The sequence below is a fragment of the Gymnogyps californianus genome, chromosome 12 (genome assembly GCF_018139145.2).
Source record: "Gymnogyps californianus isolate 813 chromosome 12, ASM1813914v2, whole genome shotgun sequence".
NCBI lineage: Eukaryota > Metazoa > Chordata > Aves > Accipitriformes > Cathartidae > Gymnogyps > Gymnogyps californianus.
In genome coordinates this window covers 1714531-1727870 of record NC_059482.1, presented here as the reverse complement: position 1 = coordinate 1727870, position 13340 = coordinate 1714531, and the positions used below count along the sequence as shown (strand labels likewise).

The 13340-nt window shown below is 53.5% G+C and overlaps 1 protein-coding gene across 1 annotated transcript in view; it reads right to left on the bottom strand.

The window, feature by feature from the left end:
- Positions 1 to 13340, bottom strand: part of ANKRD11 (ankyrin repeat domain containing 11) — a 152569-nt gene that overhangs the window by 11637 nt on the left and 127592 nt on the right. Inside the window, exons 5-8 of the mRNA XM_050904046.1 lie at positions 4489 to 4659; positions 3059 to 3262; positions 1022 to 1164; positions 425 to 572 (exon numbers count right to left, since the gene is read on the bottom strand). Of these exons, the coding sequence (XP_050760003.1) occupies positions 425 to 572; positions 1022 to 1164; positions 3059 to 3262; positions 4489 to 4659 (666 nt within the window). The remainder of the gene's footprint in view (positions 1 to 424; positions 573 to 1021; positions 1165 to 3058; positions 3263 to 4488; positions 4660 to 13340) is intronic.

Here is a 13340-nt window from a genome sequence, read left to right as displayed (position 1 = left end):
GCACAACCTGAACCGTCAGCACTGGTACAGCCGAGCGCTGTGCCCTCCGACCGGGGAGGGATGGGAATACACGACGTGCACGCAAACCTCCTCCTCTCTCCGCACAAGCTGGAATATTACCCGCATTTTAAAGGTAAGACATCCATTTACCTGCAATTGGCTTCCAATCCTACATCTCGATTGCACCAGGCAAGTGATCTCAACGTAGGCTTCCAGGGCAAACAGCTAGAGCTCCCGGAGCTAAAGGCTGGTAGTTATGTTGTCTGAATTTGGGTTACAGCTACAGATGGACTCCTGACCGTGGCAGCAGCGTGCAGATATTCTGACAAGAGTCTAACTTCACTGTCCTCTTAACGTCTCTGTATTAACAGACAGCTGCAGGCCACAAACATCACTCCCATGTTCACACAAAGGTCAACCTCACCTGTTGAGCTCTCTTCGCTAGAGGGGTACGTGGTCTTTCCCAGGAGCAGATTCACCATGGTGGGCGAATTAGCTACTTTTAAAGGTGTCTCGCCCTTCCTGTTGCTTTGATGAGGATTCCCTCCATAATGTAACAACAATTTCACCACCTGAAAACAGAAACGGAGACTTGAAGATGCTCACGATGTTTCGATTCCAGGCTTTTTGTACAACTTTCATACATAACTAAAAGGGGGATGTCCTCAAGCAGTCTGTCCTCAGGACATGCCTTACGGTTCCAACAGTCATCAATAAGAAAGGAGACAAAACACACCCACGTGAACCAACTTGGGCAAGAAAGAAGGGAGAAGAACAAGACACAAAGCCATGCTCCCTCCCCGACTCCAGAAGAAGAAAAATGAACTATCCCCTGCACAGGGGAACACCAAGTAAAACGCTCAACAGCACTGGGGCAGGGAAATTCTTGCCCACTACATGGCTATCAGCAGCAAATGATAATAAAATAACCAGAATCTCTGCGTTTGCACAGTTGGCTGCTTGAAGCACAAGGCAAAAAAAGTCATTAAAAACACAGCTATGAAATCCAGTAAAAACCAACCTTGAAGTGCCCGTTATTCGCTGCATCGTGCAGCGGGGTGTCGTCATCCAACCCCTTTGTGTTGACTTCGGCGCCCGCAGCAAGCAACTGCTTTGCAACGTCGTAATAACCCCGGTTGCATGCCTCATGCAACGCCGTCCAGCCTGCGAGCAAACAGACACTCAGAACATGGACATCGCCTTCAAGGAGAAAGTTAGAGACAGTGAGAAGTAACCTCCATCCACAGACGCTGCAGGTGCCGGTGCGTCAAGGGGTCTGTGGCTCTGACGGCCAAAAACATGGTCTCGTTTGCCCAGCTCCCCACGGCACAGCAGGAAGAAACCTGCAGCTCTGCCTTGCTACTCCAACCAAGCGGTAGTTGAATCAATCCCATTTTTCCCTCTGGTCACGTAACGTGCTACAGACAGATCATCTGCCAGAACGGACACAGCCCTGGGAAATGGAAAGGCAAAGTTTTGTGTAGGAAATTAAGAGAATTGCTGATGCCGTGGTCTCAAAGGTCTCGAATCCTTTCCCTTTCCAACTCCTCTGTAAGGGAAAACACTGCCTCCCAGATCAGGACTGAGCTCTGAACTGCAGACATCGCTCTGAAACATCCCCCACACAGACCTCACAAATATTTTCTGTGTGCTCTCCAAAGCAAGCAGCCATGCTGCTGCAAAACAGGCCCCCAGCTCGGGGAGAAACCAAACAGCAGGTCTCCACAGTAACAGTGGCTCTAGTTCTCAAACAAACCTCCGAAGAACACAGAATGAAATATTTTATCATGTTCAAACAGACTATTTTTAAGCAGGAACTGTTTTGAAGTTTCCCAGCAAACGTGCGTGGCTCCTTCGGTATTTTGCTGATAGCGTCGTGGGAGCTTGTTCTGTTACCTTCGCTTGGAGCATTAAAAAGGGGCACCTCTGCCCAGAATTCTTCACAACTGATAGTTCAGTCTAGCACTGATATTAATCATCCAGGCGGAGGAACACGCACATCTATTTATAGCCCCAAAATCGTGTGAAGAGAACAGCAAAGAGCAAAGTCAAGCTCTCGGACGTGCTGGAAGGAAGGCTGCCTCATGCTAACTTAGCCCCATCGTTGGTACGGGTGTGCACGAACGGCACCGGTCATCATCTCACGGCCGCCTTCTCGCCGCAGGACTCGGGGCCGTTCCCAGCGCAGGCTGGGCTGCGGCCGCAGCCCCACACCCAGGCTCCTTTCCCCATTCCCACCACCAGAAGCAGGAGCTTGGCAGCACTGCTGAGGAGGAGGAGGAGAAGGAGGAGAAGGTGGTGCTACTCCTCAGCTGAGGCTCAGGACGGTCAGTGTTTCCTCTAATTCGGATGCCCGGCTGGCACAGCTGGGAGCCTGACCTTGCCCTTCACGTTCACACTGCTCCCCGTCAGCGGCACCCCCACGTTCAGTACTTAAAAACAAACCTCAGAACGCTGTAGGCATCAGCCATTCAACTCTGGAGCAATGATTTTACAAACCTACTCTTCTCAGGTTTTTTTTTGCACATCATTTCTTATATTTTAAGTAAAAAAAGAGCTAAAACAGCCCACCTCCCGTTGCAAATTCCCCTCCAGACCTCCAAGACGGCACCCATGTGGAAGGGCACAAGAAAACAGACCAGAGGGTCCCAGTCCCAGTTTCAGAGCGTGGAGCCACGGCAGCACCAGGGATCGCTACGGATCAAGGCAAGCCCAGCCCAGCATCACCGCCCCGAGCGGGAGCATGTTCAGAGCAGACAGGACAGCCTGGGAATTCAGCTGCCAAACTCCACCGAGGGAACTGATGCTTTTCAGGGATTTATTATTTTGACAAATCTGTAGTAGGTTTTTTTTTTCCTAAAGGACAGCAAGACTTTCTCCTCCCCTAAAGGCAAAATCATCATTTTTGGTTAATTCCCTTTTTAAAAGTAGCAAACCCATGTTATAAAGAAACTACTTTCTCTGGTGGGAGCCATTCTCAGAGGTGGAACATGCAACCAGGTGGGAAAAGGTTCGGATCCGTGGGCTGCCCCGCCAGTGCTGCCAGCGGGCTGGTTACCTGCAAAGTCCTTCACATTGACATCTGCACCCTCGATAATGAGCTCCTTGATGCGCCGGGCATCTCCTCGGATGGCAGCTCGATGCAGCCGAGTCTCTCCTCGCTCGTTTCTCTTATTTACTTTATCTTTGGTTTTGGAGGCAGAGTTAGGAGTTCCCTTCTGACAAACTGTAGACTGAGAGGGATGCTTTGGTGTTGTGTCAACTGCACGGAGGAGAAAAAGAGTCAGGAACCGCAATTCCAAGGAAGCCCTAAGCCCTTAGAGGGAGCTCTTGCAACACGTTTCATCTCGCCTCTCCCAGAAACGCTCGCCACAAGGCACCGAGAGGCAACTGAACCTCTGAAGTCGATGTGAAGACAGAGGAAAGCCTGTGTGTGTATGGTGCAGATATTAATTGCAGGCTGCCAAAGCCCACTGGAGAGAACTGCAGTCCTTGCAAAGACTGTAGGCGATTCCATGATTTAGGAGCAGACAATGCAGCTCCTTACCCTAAAACCTCATTTCCAAAGGGAAGTGGCCTTTTACCAAGTACATGTGAGGTCTGACAGCCTTGGGAGGAGACTGCACATTTCTTGGGAGAACATCTGAATGCTCTGAAGACTACACAGCTTTTTGCCTTTTCTTCCCCCCAAGTAACAACAACATAAGCAGCTAGATTGGTGTTAAGAACAACAAAATACGTGGCTAAAAGCTGCAATGTTTGCGTGCAGGATGCAGATGTGCGCATACAGATATAGCACAGTGCCTCTAAAAACCCTGGGGGGTCATGTATGCAACAGATAAAAATTACTAAAATACAAAATCCGTGGTAAACACATTCCAGCTGCTCCGCATCTCAAGTTACAGTTGCAGTGGTTACATGTCTTATCCCTCTCCACACGAAGAAACATTAAAAAAACCACAGAGGATGATACTTCAACTTTATTCACAACGCTCCTTTACTGAGTTAGCCTGAGATGCCAGTGGAAAATGTGAAGCTCTGACGTGGAGGAGGCTCCCGTGGAACCGAAGCTCTAGCTAAGCAGCCAGGGCAGGCTCAGTGGTGGCCTGGATTCGGCCCGTGGGACATCTCCTGCTACTGCCTTACACTGGAAGAAGGAAGGGCAGCCGCAGCCACGTGCAAACGCCGGCAGCAGCCCGTGCCTGGAGTCACCCGCAGAGCCCCGTGGGAGCGGGTGTCCCGCTGCGCCGCTCCAGCATCCCACCTAGGGTGCTGAGCGTGGCGAGACCCCACGGAGCAGCATACCAGCCCCCCTGCCCCACGCCGGGGGGGGGAGCAGCTCATCTCTGCTGCTGGTGAGGAGCTACCTGAACTGCCTGGAGACCCCGGGGCCGGGCACTGAGAAGCCCAGGTATTCGCGAGCCTCTCGCTGCCAAGCTCACACCCGTCTGCCCATATCTCTGAGCAAAACCACCCTCCGGATCTCACCTGGGCTGTTTGCAGACTCTTCTGCTGTCATCTGCATAAGGAGAGCGACTTGCTGGCGCTCGGACAGCGGGTAGCCTGCCCGGATCCCCGAAAGGCCCATTCCGAAGAGCAAGCCAGGCTTTCTGGTGGCAGGCTCCTTTTTAATCCTCTTCCGCTCTGGACCCTGCTTTTCTGTGGTGCAAGGAGACACAGAAACACAAGCCGTGAACGTCGCTGTAACTGAAAACCGTGTTCGTTTCTGAGCAAGGTGCTAACAGCTCTCCCAACTCCGTTTCCATATCTCACAAATTGAAAAGCCTACGGTGAAGGATGCATCCCTGCAGTGGGAGCACCGGTACCTGGGGCAGCCACCCGGGCTCACGCCGCTGCGGTTCTCCCCCCACCATCAAAGGGCAGCGCAAGAGGGAGGGAGCGGGTCCTTCGTGGGGCCACTGCCAGTACTGTACCTTCCATCTTGCTTCTAGGAGCCTCCATTTCATGCCATGGTGCTTCGAGGAGCGTACGCAGCCTTACACCACCACAGCATGGACTGAACTGGAGGCATCTAAAAGCATCAACAAAGAGTGCTAACAAGATACAGGCTGACAGCTCGGAAACGTTGCCATCTCACCCCCTCATCGTCATCAAACCAAGGACTCTGCAGCCAAACGGGTGCGCTGCCCCGGGGAGCACCGGGCTGGCCCTCTCCTCCCAAAGTGGCTGCTTCCAGCCTAGCGCGGAGCACCCAGCCGCAGTCAGGCCGATGACTGCTTAGCCACGTCTACTCCTGCATCCCTCTAAAAAAATCCCAAACAAACAGGAGGGGAGGAAGAAACTCCTGTGCCCGGCTTGTCATTCCCCAAATCCCAGCCTGATACTTGGTCTCCTAAATCACCCAGCTACAAAGGCAGCTCCTGCTGAGGGACTGAGCGCAACCGCCTCTAAAGCCAGTCTTTGCTGCTGGCATGCCATGTGCACAAGAACGAGACAAAACCCCAGCCTCTCCCTGCACCTCCAGCCTTGCTCCCAGCGACCCACACAGCAGCCTGCTGCAAGCTGGTGAGAACTGGACCCTGCCGAGCATTGTGCAACTTGCTGCCTCCCTCCCCGCTGCCCAGCTCAGCCCAGCTCGCACACCTAACCTCTGCGAGAAGCCTGACTCTACAGCTTTTCTTAAGTATTTTTCCAGTTTTCTTTATGCAAGTATTGACCCTTTTCCCATGCAAGGAGTGTTAGCAGCCCTTCCTCTGCGCTTCTGGTTTGCTTGCTCGTTGATGTTGTCCGGTGAAAGCACAAATCCAGCTGCATGCTCTCCAGTGGGCCCGCAGAGCCGCAGCCGCGCCGGAGTCCCACTGTAGGGATGCATTCGGTGGACAAAGTTTCAAGGTGCCAGTTCAGGAAACAAAAATTAAGTTTCCTTTCACGGAGCCAGCCAAGCAAGAGAGACAGAATATCTATCTGCAGAGCAGCACGGCAATTTCTTGCCAGCAGCCAAGCTGCATCCCTCCTACCAGGCAACTGTCCTAAACCCACAAGGAAGCATAAGGAAGATAAGGTGCGTGCGAGTGGAAAAGCCAACTTTGCTCACATCTATTTCTAAGCACTGGTATCGTTTGTTTATAACCAGGCTAACTGCAGGGCTCCCACTGTGTCCACAGGGCTGGTAATGGCATTCTTAGCACAGCTATATAATTCTATAGCCACAGCTATAGAAGTTATCAAACGCAGGTGAGTGGCTCCTTGCCCTCACATCGCACGCTCGAACCCCAGTTCGAAATCAAGGCCGGTTTGATGCTGGTCGAGAAACCTGAGCAGTGAAACACCTCACTGCATCCCTGACGTAATGAAAAGACTGCGTACAGATGAGCTGTTCAAAACCTCCCGCATCAACAGAAACTCTGTTCTCAAACCGATCGCACTTGCTTTTCAAGAGAGCAAATCCCGCCTGTGACTTTGAAGCACAAAGTAAAAATCTTTTTAATGAAAAGGAGTTTTGACTCACACAGCCACCAGCCCCCGGGTGCTGCCGGGCTCAGCCCCAGCAGGGACTGGTACTCGCCAGCATGCTGCCAGAAGACACAGAGGAATCGAGGGGGTTATTTATCACAGCAAGCCTGCAAGTACCTGCTCCCCTCAAAGAAGAACGCTGCGACCTGGAGCACTTTCACATGGGCTGGCTACGCTGCTGATACGGTACGCCAAGTCTTCCAGCACGGCAGCATAGGCAAGGGTTCTCTTCTATTCAAACGTTTGACTCTAAACATGCTTATTGTTTTGCTGAAGATATTTTGAGAATCCCAGAAAGCGTTACAGGGATGATACAAGGAGGTTTGCAAACAAGTAAATCTCTGATAACGCTCTCCAAGAAACAGGGCTTCAATTCCCAGCAGCCAGGGAGGGGAAACCCCACCAAGTAACCACCCAGTGTCTGCCCAGTCCCCAGCTCCAGCGCCCTGAAACTGGGAGTCAAAAGTGTGTGGGGAGATGTAGAGGTCCCAGAAGATTTGCAACGGATCACACAGATGCAAGCTTAACGGACTAGCTGCATCCAGTCTCTTCCCTACCACCAGCCCTGTGCCGGGGCAGGGTCCGGCAGCCCGAGGAAAGGCAAATCCTGCAACCTCGAACCACGCTCTGTTCATCCAGTCGTATTTGTCATTTTGTCAAATTCAATGCGGGTCGCTGGCACGCAGCCACCAGCAGGACAGAGCCTGCTCTGCCTCTGCGCAAAGTCCAGCGGGTCAGGCGAAACCACCAACGGACGGGTTTAAACTCAATCACCGGACTTTGCGCCGAAGCACAGGTTTCCTTGTTCATTCACCAAACTGCCAGCAGAATAAAAGTCTCCGGCAGACGAGGGCAGCAGCGTGTGGGGATGTCTCCACTGCTCCAGCTCTATTCATGCCGCTTGCATCTCCTACACTCCCTCGGCTGAAGAGCAAGCAGCTCTGAAAACCTTTTCCCTGCACCGTGCACAAAGGTGCCATCCTCTGCTGCTCTGCTGCTGCAAAGGTCTCATCCAGAGCAGACGATTTCCATCGATCCTCTGCACCTGGGATCCTGTACGTTTAAGAAATAACAACTCCGTACCAGGGAACCTCTCCAACCAGACAGCACAAGCCACCCCTCTTGAAATACAAGCCCTGGAAACACGTCTGTGCATTGAAGGAGAATCCCGGTCTAATTCTCCAAAGCCACATTTCGGTCACCCTGGCAGCCGTAACAGAGCTAGAAGATGAAATTAGATCACAGGAAAGTGGATAGTTTTTTAATGGCTTAAAATAAAATTAAACTCAACATGCTTACGGTAAGAAAACAATTTAGCCCGGGCAGTTCCAGAAGCCATGCCGCGGAGCAGCGCATCCCGCCAGGGACACTCGCCCCGAGCACGGGGACACCTGAGCTGCATACGCAGCACCTTCCTGCTCCTCGTTAGGCTCCAGAGCTGCCGTTCAAAGCAGGCTTGTTAAATCCTGTTCGGCCAGGCCTGGCTTCTCCGCACGCCCCGGCTCAGCAGGCAGCTCCTGGCTGCATCCAGCCGTGCCGCAAAGCGAGGCACAAAGATGCTCGAGAGGGTCACACCTCGGCCAGTGCCACCGGGCAGCGTCTTTGAAGTACAAGCGACGCCCAAGGCTTGTATGTGGTAGAGGGCTGCTCCGTGTGTACGTGCGGAGGGAGCCGCAATTAGAATGGGAACATTTTCATTAGTATTACTCGGCTGCTGCAGGTTGTCAGCATGAGCCTGTGATTTGCAAAAATTGATTACCAAGTTCAACCGAAACCCCCTAAACTCCTATTAATTCTGCAGTTGCAGAAATTTCCTCCTCCACAGAACATTTAACATTAAAAAGCATGTGATCAACAAGATAAAAATAAATTGGAAAGCGACTGCCGCGTTCTTGCTCGCCATGGTGAGGCAGCGAGGGTCGGCAGAGGCAGCCGAGGACTCGGGCTCGCACGTGCTTCCCTGCGGGAAGGCGGCATCGCCCGGCGCTGCACAGGTCCCCGGTGCTGGAGGATCACATCTAGTCCTGCTCACGCGCTGCGTGACCACAGCGCTTCGCTCCTCAGTGCCTCCTTCTGCCCGGCAGTAAGGGGATTTCTCCCTCCGGTGCCGGGGCCTCGCTCACCCGTTCCCCCAAGGCCTCCCCGGTGGAAGGCAGCAGAGAAACGCAGGACTATCCCCTTGGCAATTACGTGGTTGTCTGCTGGCCGCCGCAGCGCAGAGGTTAATCCGACTTGTTTAAGCGTTCGGGGGGAAGTAGGTTGCCGGCTGCGCTTCCTGCGCCGGTTGCATAAGGAGCAGGGCAGGGCTGGGCTGTGCCAGGCATCCGATGGCTCCCAGAGCCGGCACCCAGGTGCAGGCAGCACGGCAGCCCCAGGCTCCTTGCACGGCATGACACTCGGGCAGAAGCAAAGCCTCTGAGAGGGTCTGAAACGTGAGCAGGAAGGACGGAGAAGGAGCTGCTCCCAGCGGATGCGTGCCGTGCCGTGCTGCTGGCAGCTCTGCTTCCCATGCTCAGCCTCAGCAGAAGCACCCAGCAGGGTCCTGCTCGGCCTCGCGTGAGTGAAGTGCCGGGAAGGCTCTGGGCTGGCTTCCCCGGCTAACAGAGCTGCAAATGTGTTTTATTTCAATCCAGAAGACTTTACTCAGAATCTGGTTTTCAGCAGATTTAAAAGGGGCACCTGCACGAAGATCTCCGCTCAACGGCATCGAGTGCCACCGGTTCCTGCAGGCCGCTCCTTCTCCTCTAATTAAATGCTTTTCTGTAACACCTTGCAGCAACATGGAGCAAATTAAGAGAAACACTCGCAGTGGGTAAATACCTCAGCAAACAGGAATAAAGGTTATTTTACACTAAAACCCCTTTAGCAAGGCTGTACACATGCCAGTCCCTGCATAGAAGCACAAAAACCAGAGGTGCAAGAGGGTGCGCAGGCAAGGAGCCCCCCTGCCACAGTTATCTCACTGCTGATCACCAGAGATGGTGGCTGGACCGTGCACGCTGATTCCAGCGGGAAGGAAGACCACAGCAAGCCAGCGATGCACTGTGTGCCCGCCCGGGGACGAGCCACACCTCCATCTAGCTATTTTTAAAGCAGCTCGTTTGCTGCTTGCTTCAGCCTTCTGCAAACCTACAGAGCAAAGCTTCAGCCTGGCACTGCCGTGGTTTAATTTGGGGATCCTGCTCGGCTCTTCCCTCACGCTGACGCTAGCAGGAACCGCACGCACAAGCTTAAAGGGGAAAGCAGGATCTGAGCAGAGCTGCGGCTGCCGAACACAGCCAGGGAACTGCTTCGCCTTCCTTTCATCACACTACACCCGAGAGGCTCGCGAAAGGCAGAACAGGAGCAGGTTCCCAGGACAAAGGGGTTTGAGCATTAGCGTAGTTCTCATGCCCAAATTAGACTCCAGGTCATGCGACGCTCGCGCTGCTGCAACAGGGAGCACAAATCCGGGGCTGCTGGAAGCCCATCGGCAGCTCCGCAGAGGTCCCAGGGCAGGCGCTGCTTTGCACAGAGGCATTCAGTGCTGTTGGGCTGGCTCTGCGTGCAGGGCAGCACCACGCAGGCCGAACCCCCGGCCCTAGCCGAAACGGGAGAGGGAAGAGAGGCAGGGAAGGAAAGAGAAAAGGGTGGCGATGGAAAATCTTTCAGAGAGTTCTCGAACACGCAGTGTGAGATGCTGGCAGGTTGTGAGGACAGGAGCTCCAACCCAGAGTTGCGGCTGAGCAGCACAGCTCCTCGCTCCCCATGAACGCGTCGTGCCCTGTAATGCAAAAAGCATCTGTTTAAACTGCTCCGACATGACAACACACGCATATAAGGTGGTACCCTGAGGAAAAATACCATTTCCAAATAAGCAGCTCACGCTGAACATCTCAGCGCTGCACGGAGAAACTGACTGTTGGCTCACCGATGAGTCGGGATTTTCAACAGTTTATTTGCCGAGCAAGCACACAAACAAAAGATCAATAAGAATAAATTAGAACAGCACAGACAGCAATAGAGACTGCATTGCACCCCCGAGAGACCGCACAAGCCTCTGCTTTCCCCATCCACAGCCTAGAATCCGTAAGAGTGACTCATTTTTACTGCAGAAGTTGTAGGGCATAAAACGTTTTGGAGCATGTCAGCTCAAACCAGGGGAAAAGCAGGTTTAACCTGAGCGCGGGCAGCCCGGAGCCCCAGCGTGCGGATGCTTACACATGCTCGCAGGGCATCTGCAGATGTAGACCAACGCGTGCTGAAGACGACTGACGGTGTGTCGAAACGTTTACAGCAGCATGATACAACCACGTCCCAAGGCTCCGCGGGCACCCTGGAATTTAAGGACAAGCACACAGGACGGTGCCGAGGGGAAGGCTTCGAGGCGGCAGCGCTGCAGGGGCGCGGGGAGGACAGCAGCAGCAGGTTAAGCGCAGCAGCAGGTTAAGCGCAGCAGCGGCGTGAAATGGGAAGCAGCACAACGGCACGGGCAGATAAACAAGAGAGGGCAGCAGGGGAGCAGGACAGAAGCCAGGCGAACACGAGGCTGTGAAGAGCACAGCGAGAAGGGCAAACAGGACTGGCATGACCGCACGGAGACCACCATAAAGCAGAGGAACATGGCACTCGGGCCGGAGAGCTGCACCTGAGGGCCAATGCAGGGAGGAGGCACGCTTTGCACCAGGAGTTCATGGACACGCTGCAGAGCCTGGAGTACAAACGGACTGGGGGGCAGAGACGGGAGACGGGAGATGATGTCTGGCTAATCAGCCAAGTGAAAGCAGGTGCCAAAAAGGAAACCGAGGAGGAAAACGAGAGGAAAAGCTGTAGCAGGGTCTGCTTCAGCAGAACGGCAAGGAAGGTGCCCTGAGCCGCTCCCGTACAGCACTGAGCTGTTTCCTAACCTGAAGGATGGAGAGGGTCCAGAGCCAGAGACTCATCCTGCACAGCTAACCTGAAAGGATGGCAGAGACGTCGGCTTCGACAGTCAGGAGCGGAGGAGAGGTGCCGGTGGGAGGAACAAGCCTGTTTATAACCGCGTCAGGTCACACTGTGCGTGGAGCTGAGCCCACCGTCCTCACCGCTCACCCCGGCTCCCCAGGGACAGGGGATCCGCAGGCCCTGACGCCCATGGCTGCAGTATTTTTAAAAGCATAATTCAGCTAGAGAGGTTTAATGCTGTGTGATAGCCTGCGATCCAAACCCAGGCAATTTCCCTAGACTTGTAGGATAGACAACACAGTTGTGCAGAAATGTGTAAATGCATCTTCTCACCAGAGTGGCCACTGGCTAACAAACTGCTGGGAGAGGAACTGAGAGGCTTTATCAGAAACAACAATCTCCATGTTAAACGTGAATAATTCCGAGAGAGACCAATTTTCAGGTCCAGACCTTTCATTTCCCACGAAACAGAAAGAGCCGGAGGAGGGAGGACGGGGGAGGAAGGCTCCGCACAGCCGCCCGGCCAGCCCTCCCCTCCTGGGAGCCGGGGGCAGGACACCCTGCAGACAGCGCTGATAAAAGCTCTTGTATTAAGGAAAAAGCCATCATTGATAGATTTTTGGTTCACAGAGACACAGCACACTGCAACCTCTCACTCTGCATGTTAAGGAGGTGATGCGGGGGGGAGGAGGGAGATTTATGGCAGCTCCCATCATAAAACGACCTGCTTTTCCGCACAGCACTTCCCAGATGGCTGATGCACACGGGGAGTTTCTAAGGGTGATCTGAAGGCTGGTGTTTGCCAGTCTATCCACACTGTACCGGCATTATGGAGCCCAGCTAGAAACGGAGAAGCTCTGACATTCACTCTCTCCCTGGTTGCTAGGTGAGAACAGTTTCTTGACTATTTTAGTAAAAGGACTGAAATTATACAACCAAAGAAAGACCCAATGCAGCACAGCCCATTAGAGTCCCCCAGCTGCACACATCAGACCGAAGCCAGCGACAGAAAACACGCACAAATAAGAGTTTCGTACGCAGATGCATTTTTTAATAAGCCAGCAATTTGCTTCTCACGGATTCCCTCGCCAGCCTCGCAACTTGTGACTAACGAGCCCGTTCCCATGCAATGTCGCTCAAAACACTCACAGGCATTAGGCAATCCAAGAGCCAGCTCCAGGAGAGGACGATGGTTTAGGTCATCTGATTCATCAAGCGTTTTCTAACCTAGTAATTAGCGTCACATAACATACTCGGGGGATTAGCACGAAGGAGGCTGCGAAGCAGCAGAAGTTTTAAGCTCTGAGGCCAGCTCCTGCTGACCATACTCACACTAAGCTCGGTCCACCAGCAGCACCTCCCCAGGCGGGTATGAGCCCCTGGGCTCGGCCCTGGGCTCCCAGACAGCCCTCCGGAGCCAGGGAAAGGTTGGTGTGCACAGATCAGCTCGGAGGGCTGGCTGGGGTTTTGTCTCTCCCCTCTTCCCCAAAAAGCAAAACCCTCCTGTGCCAAGGTGGAGCCTCGGGGCGAGCGCTCAGGTGCTCTGCAGAGGGGCAGGGGCACCCACGGCACCTTCAGCAGTAGCTGCTCCGAGGGTACGGCTGCTTGCTAAATAAATGTATCACGGGGTCTAAATAAATCGTGGGGTCAGCAACACAAAACCTCAGAAACCTTCTGCCTGGTCAGGAAGAGAGCTCAGGGTGGGGGCAAGGAAGCTGCCGGACATCCCAAGTCAGGGACCTGACTGGCTGGACACTGCCCTGGCCCCGCTTACACCTTAAAACTTAAGGTGTAACTTAAAAGCATGATATTGCTTTTATTTTTTTCTTTTTTTAAGCAGGAGACAGAAACAGCTTAAGGACTTTTACATTTCAGCTGTGGGGCCTGCCAGGCTCTCAGGCCACATTCTCCTTTTTTCCTCCCGAGCCACGTCTCCCTGCTCA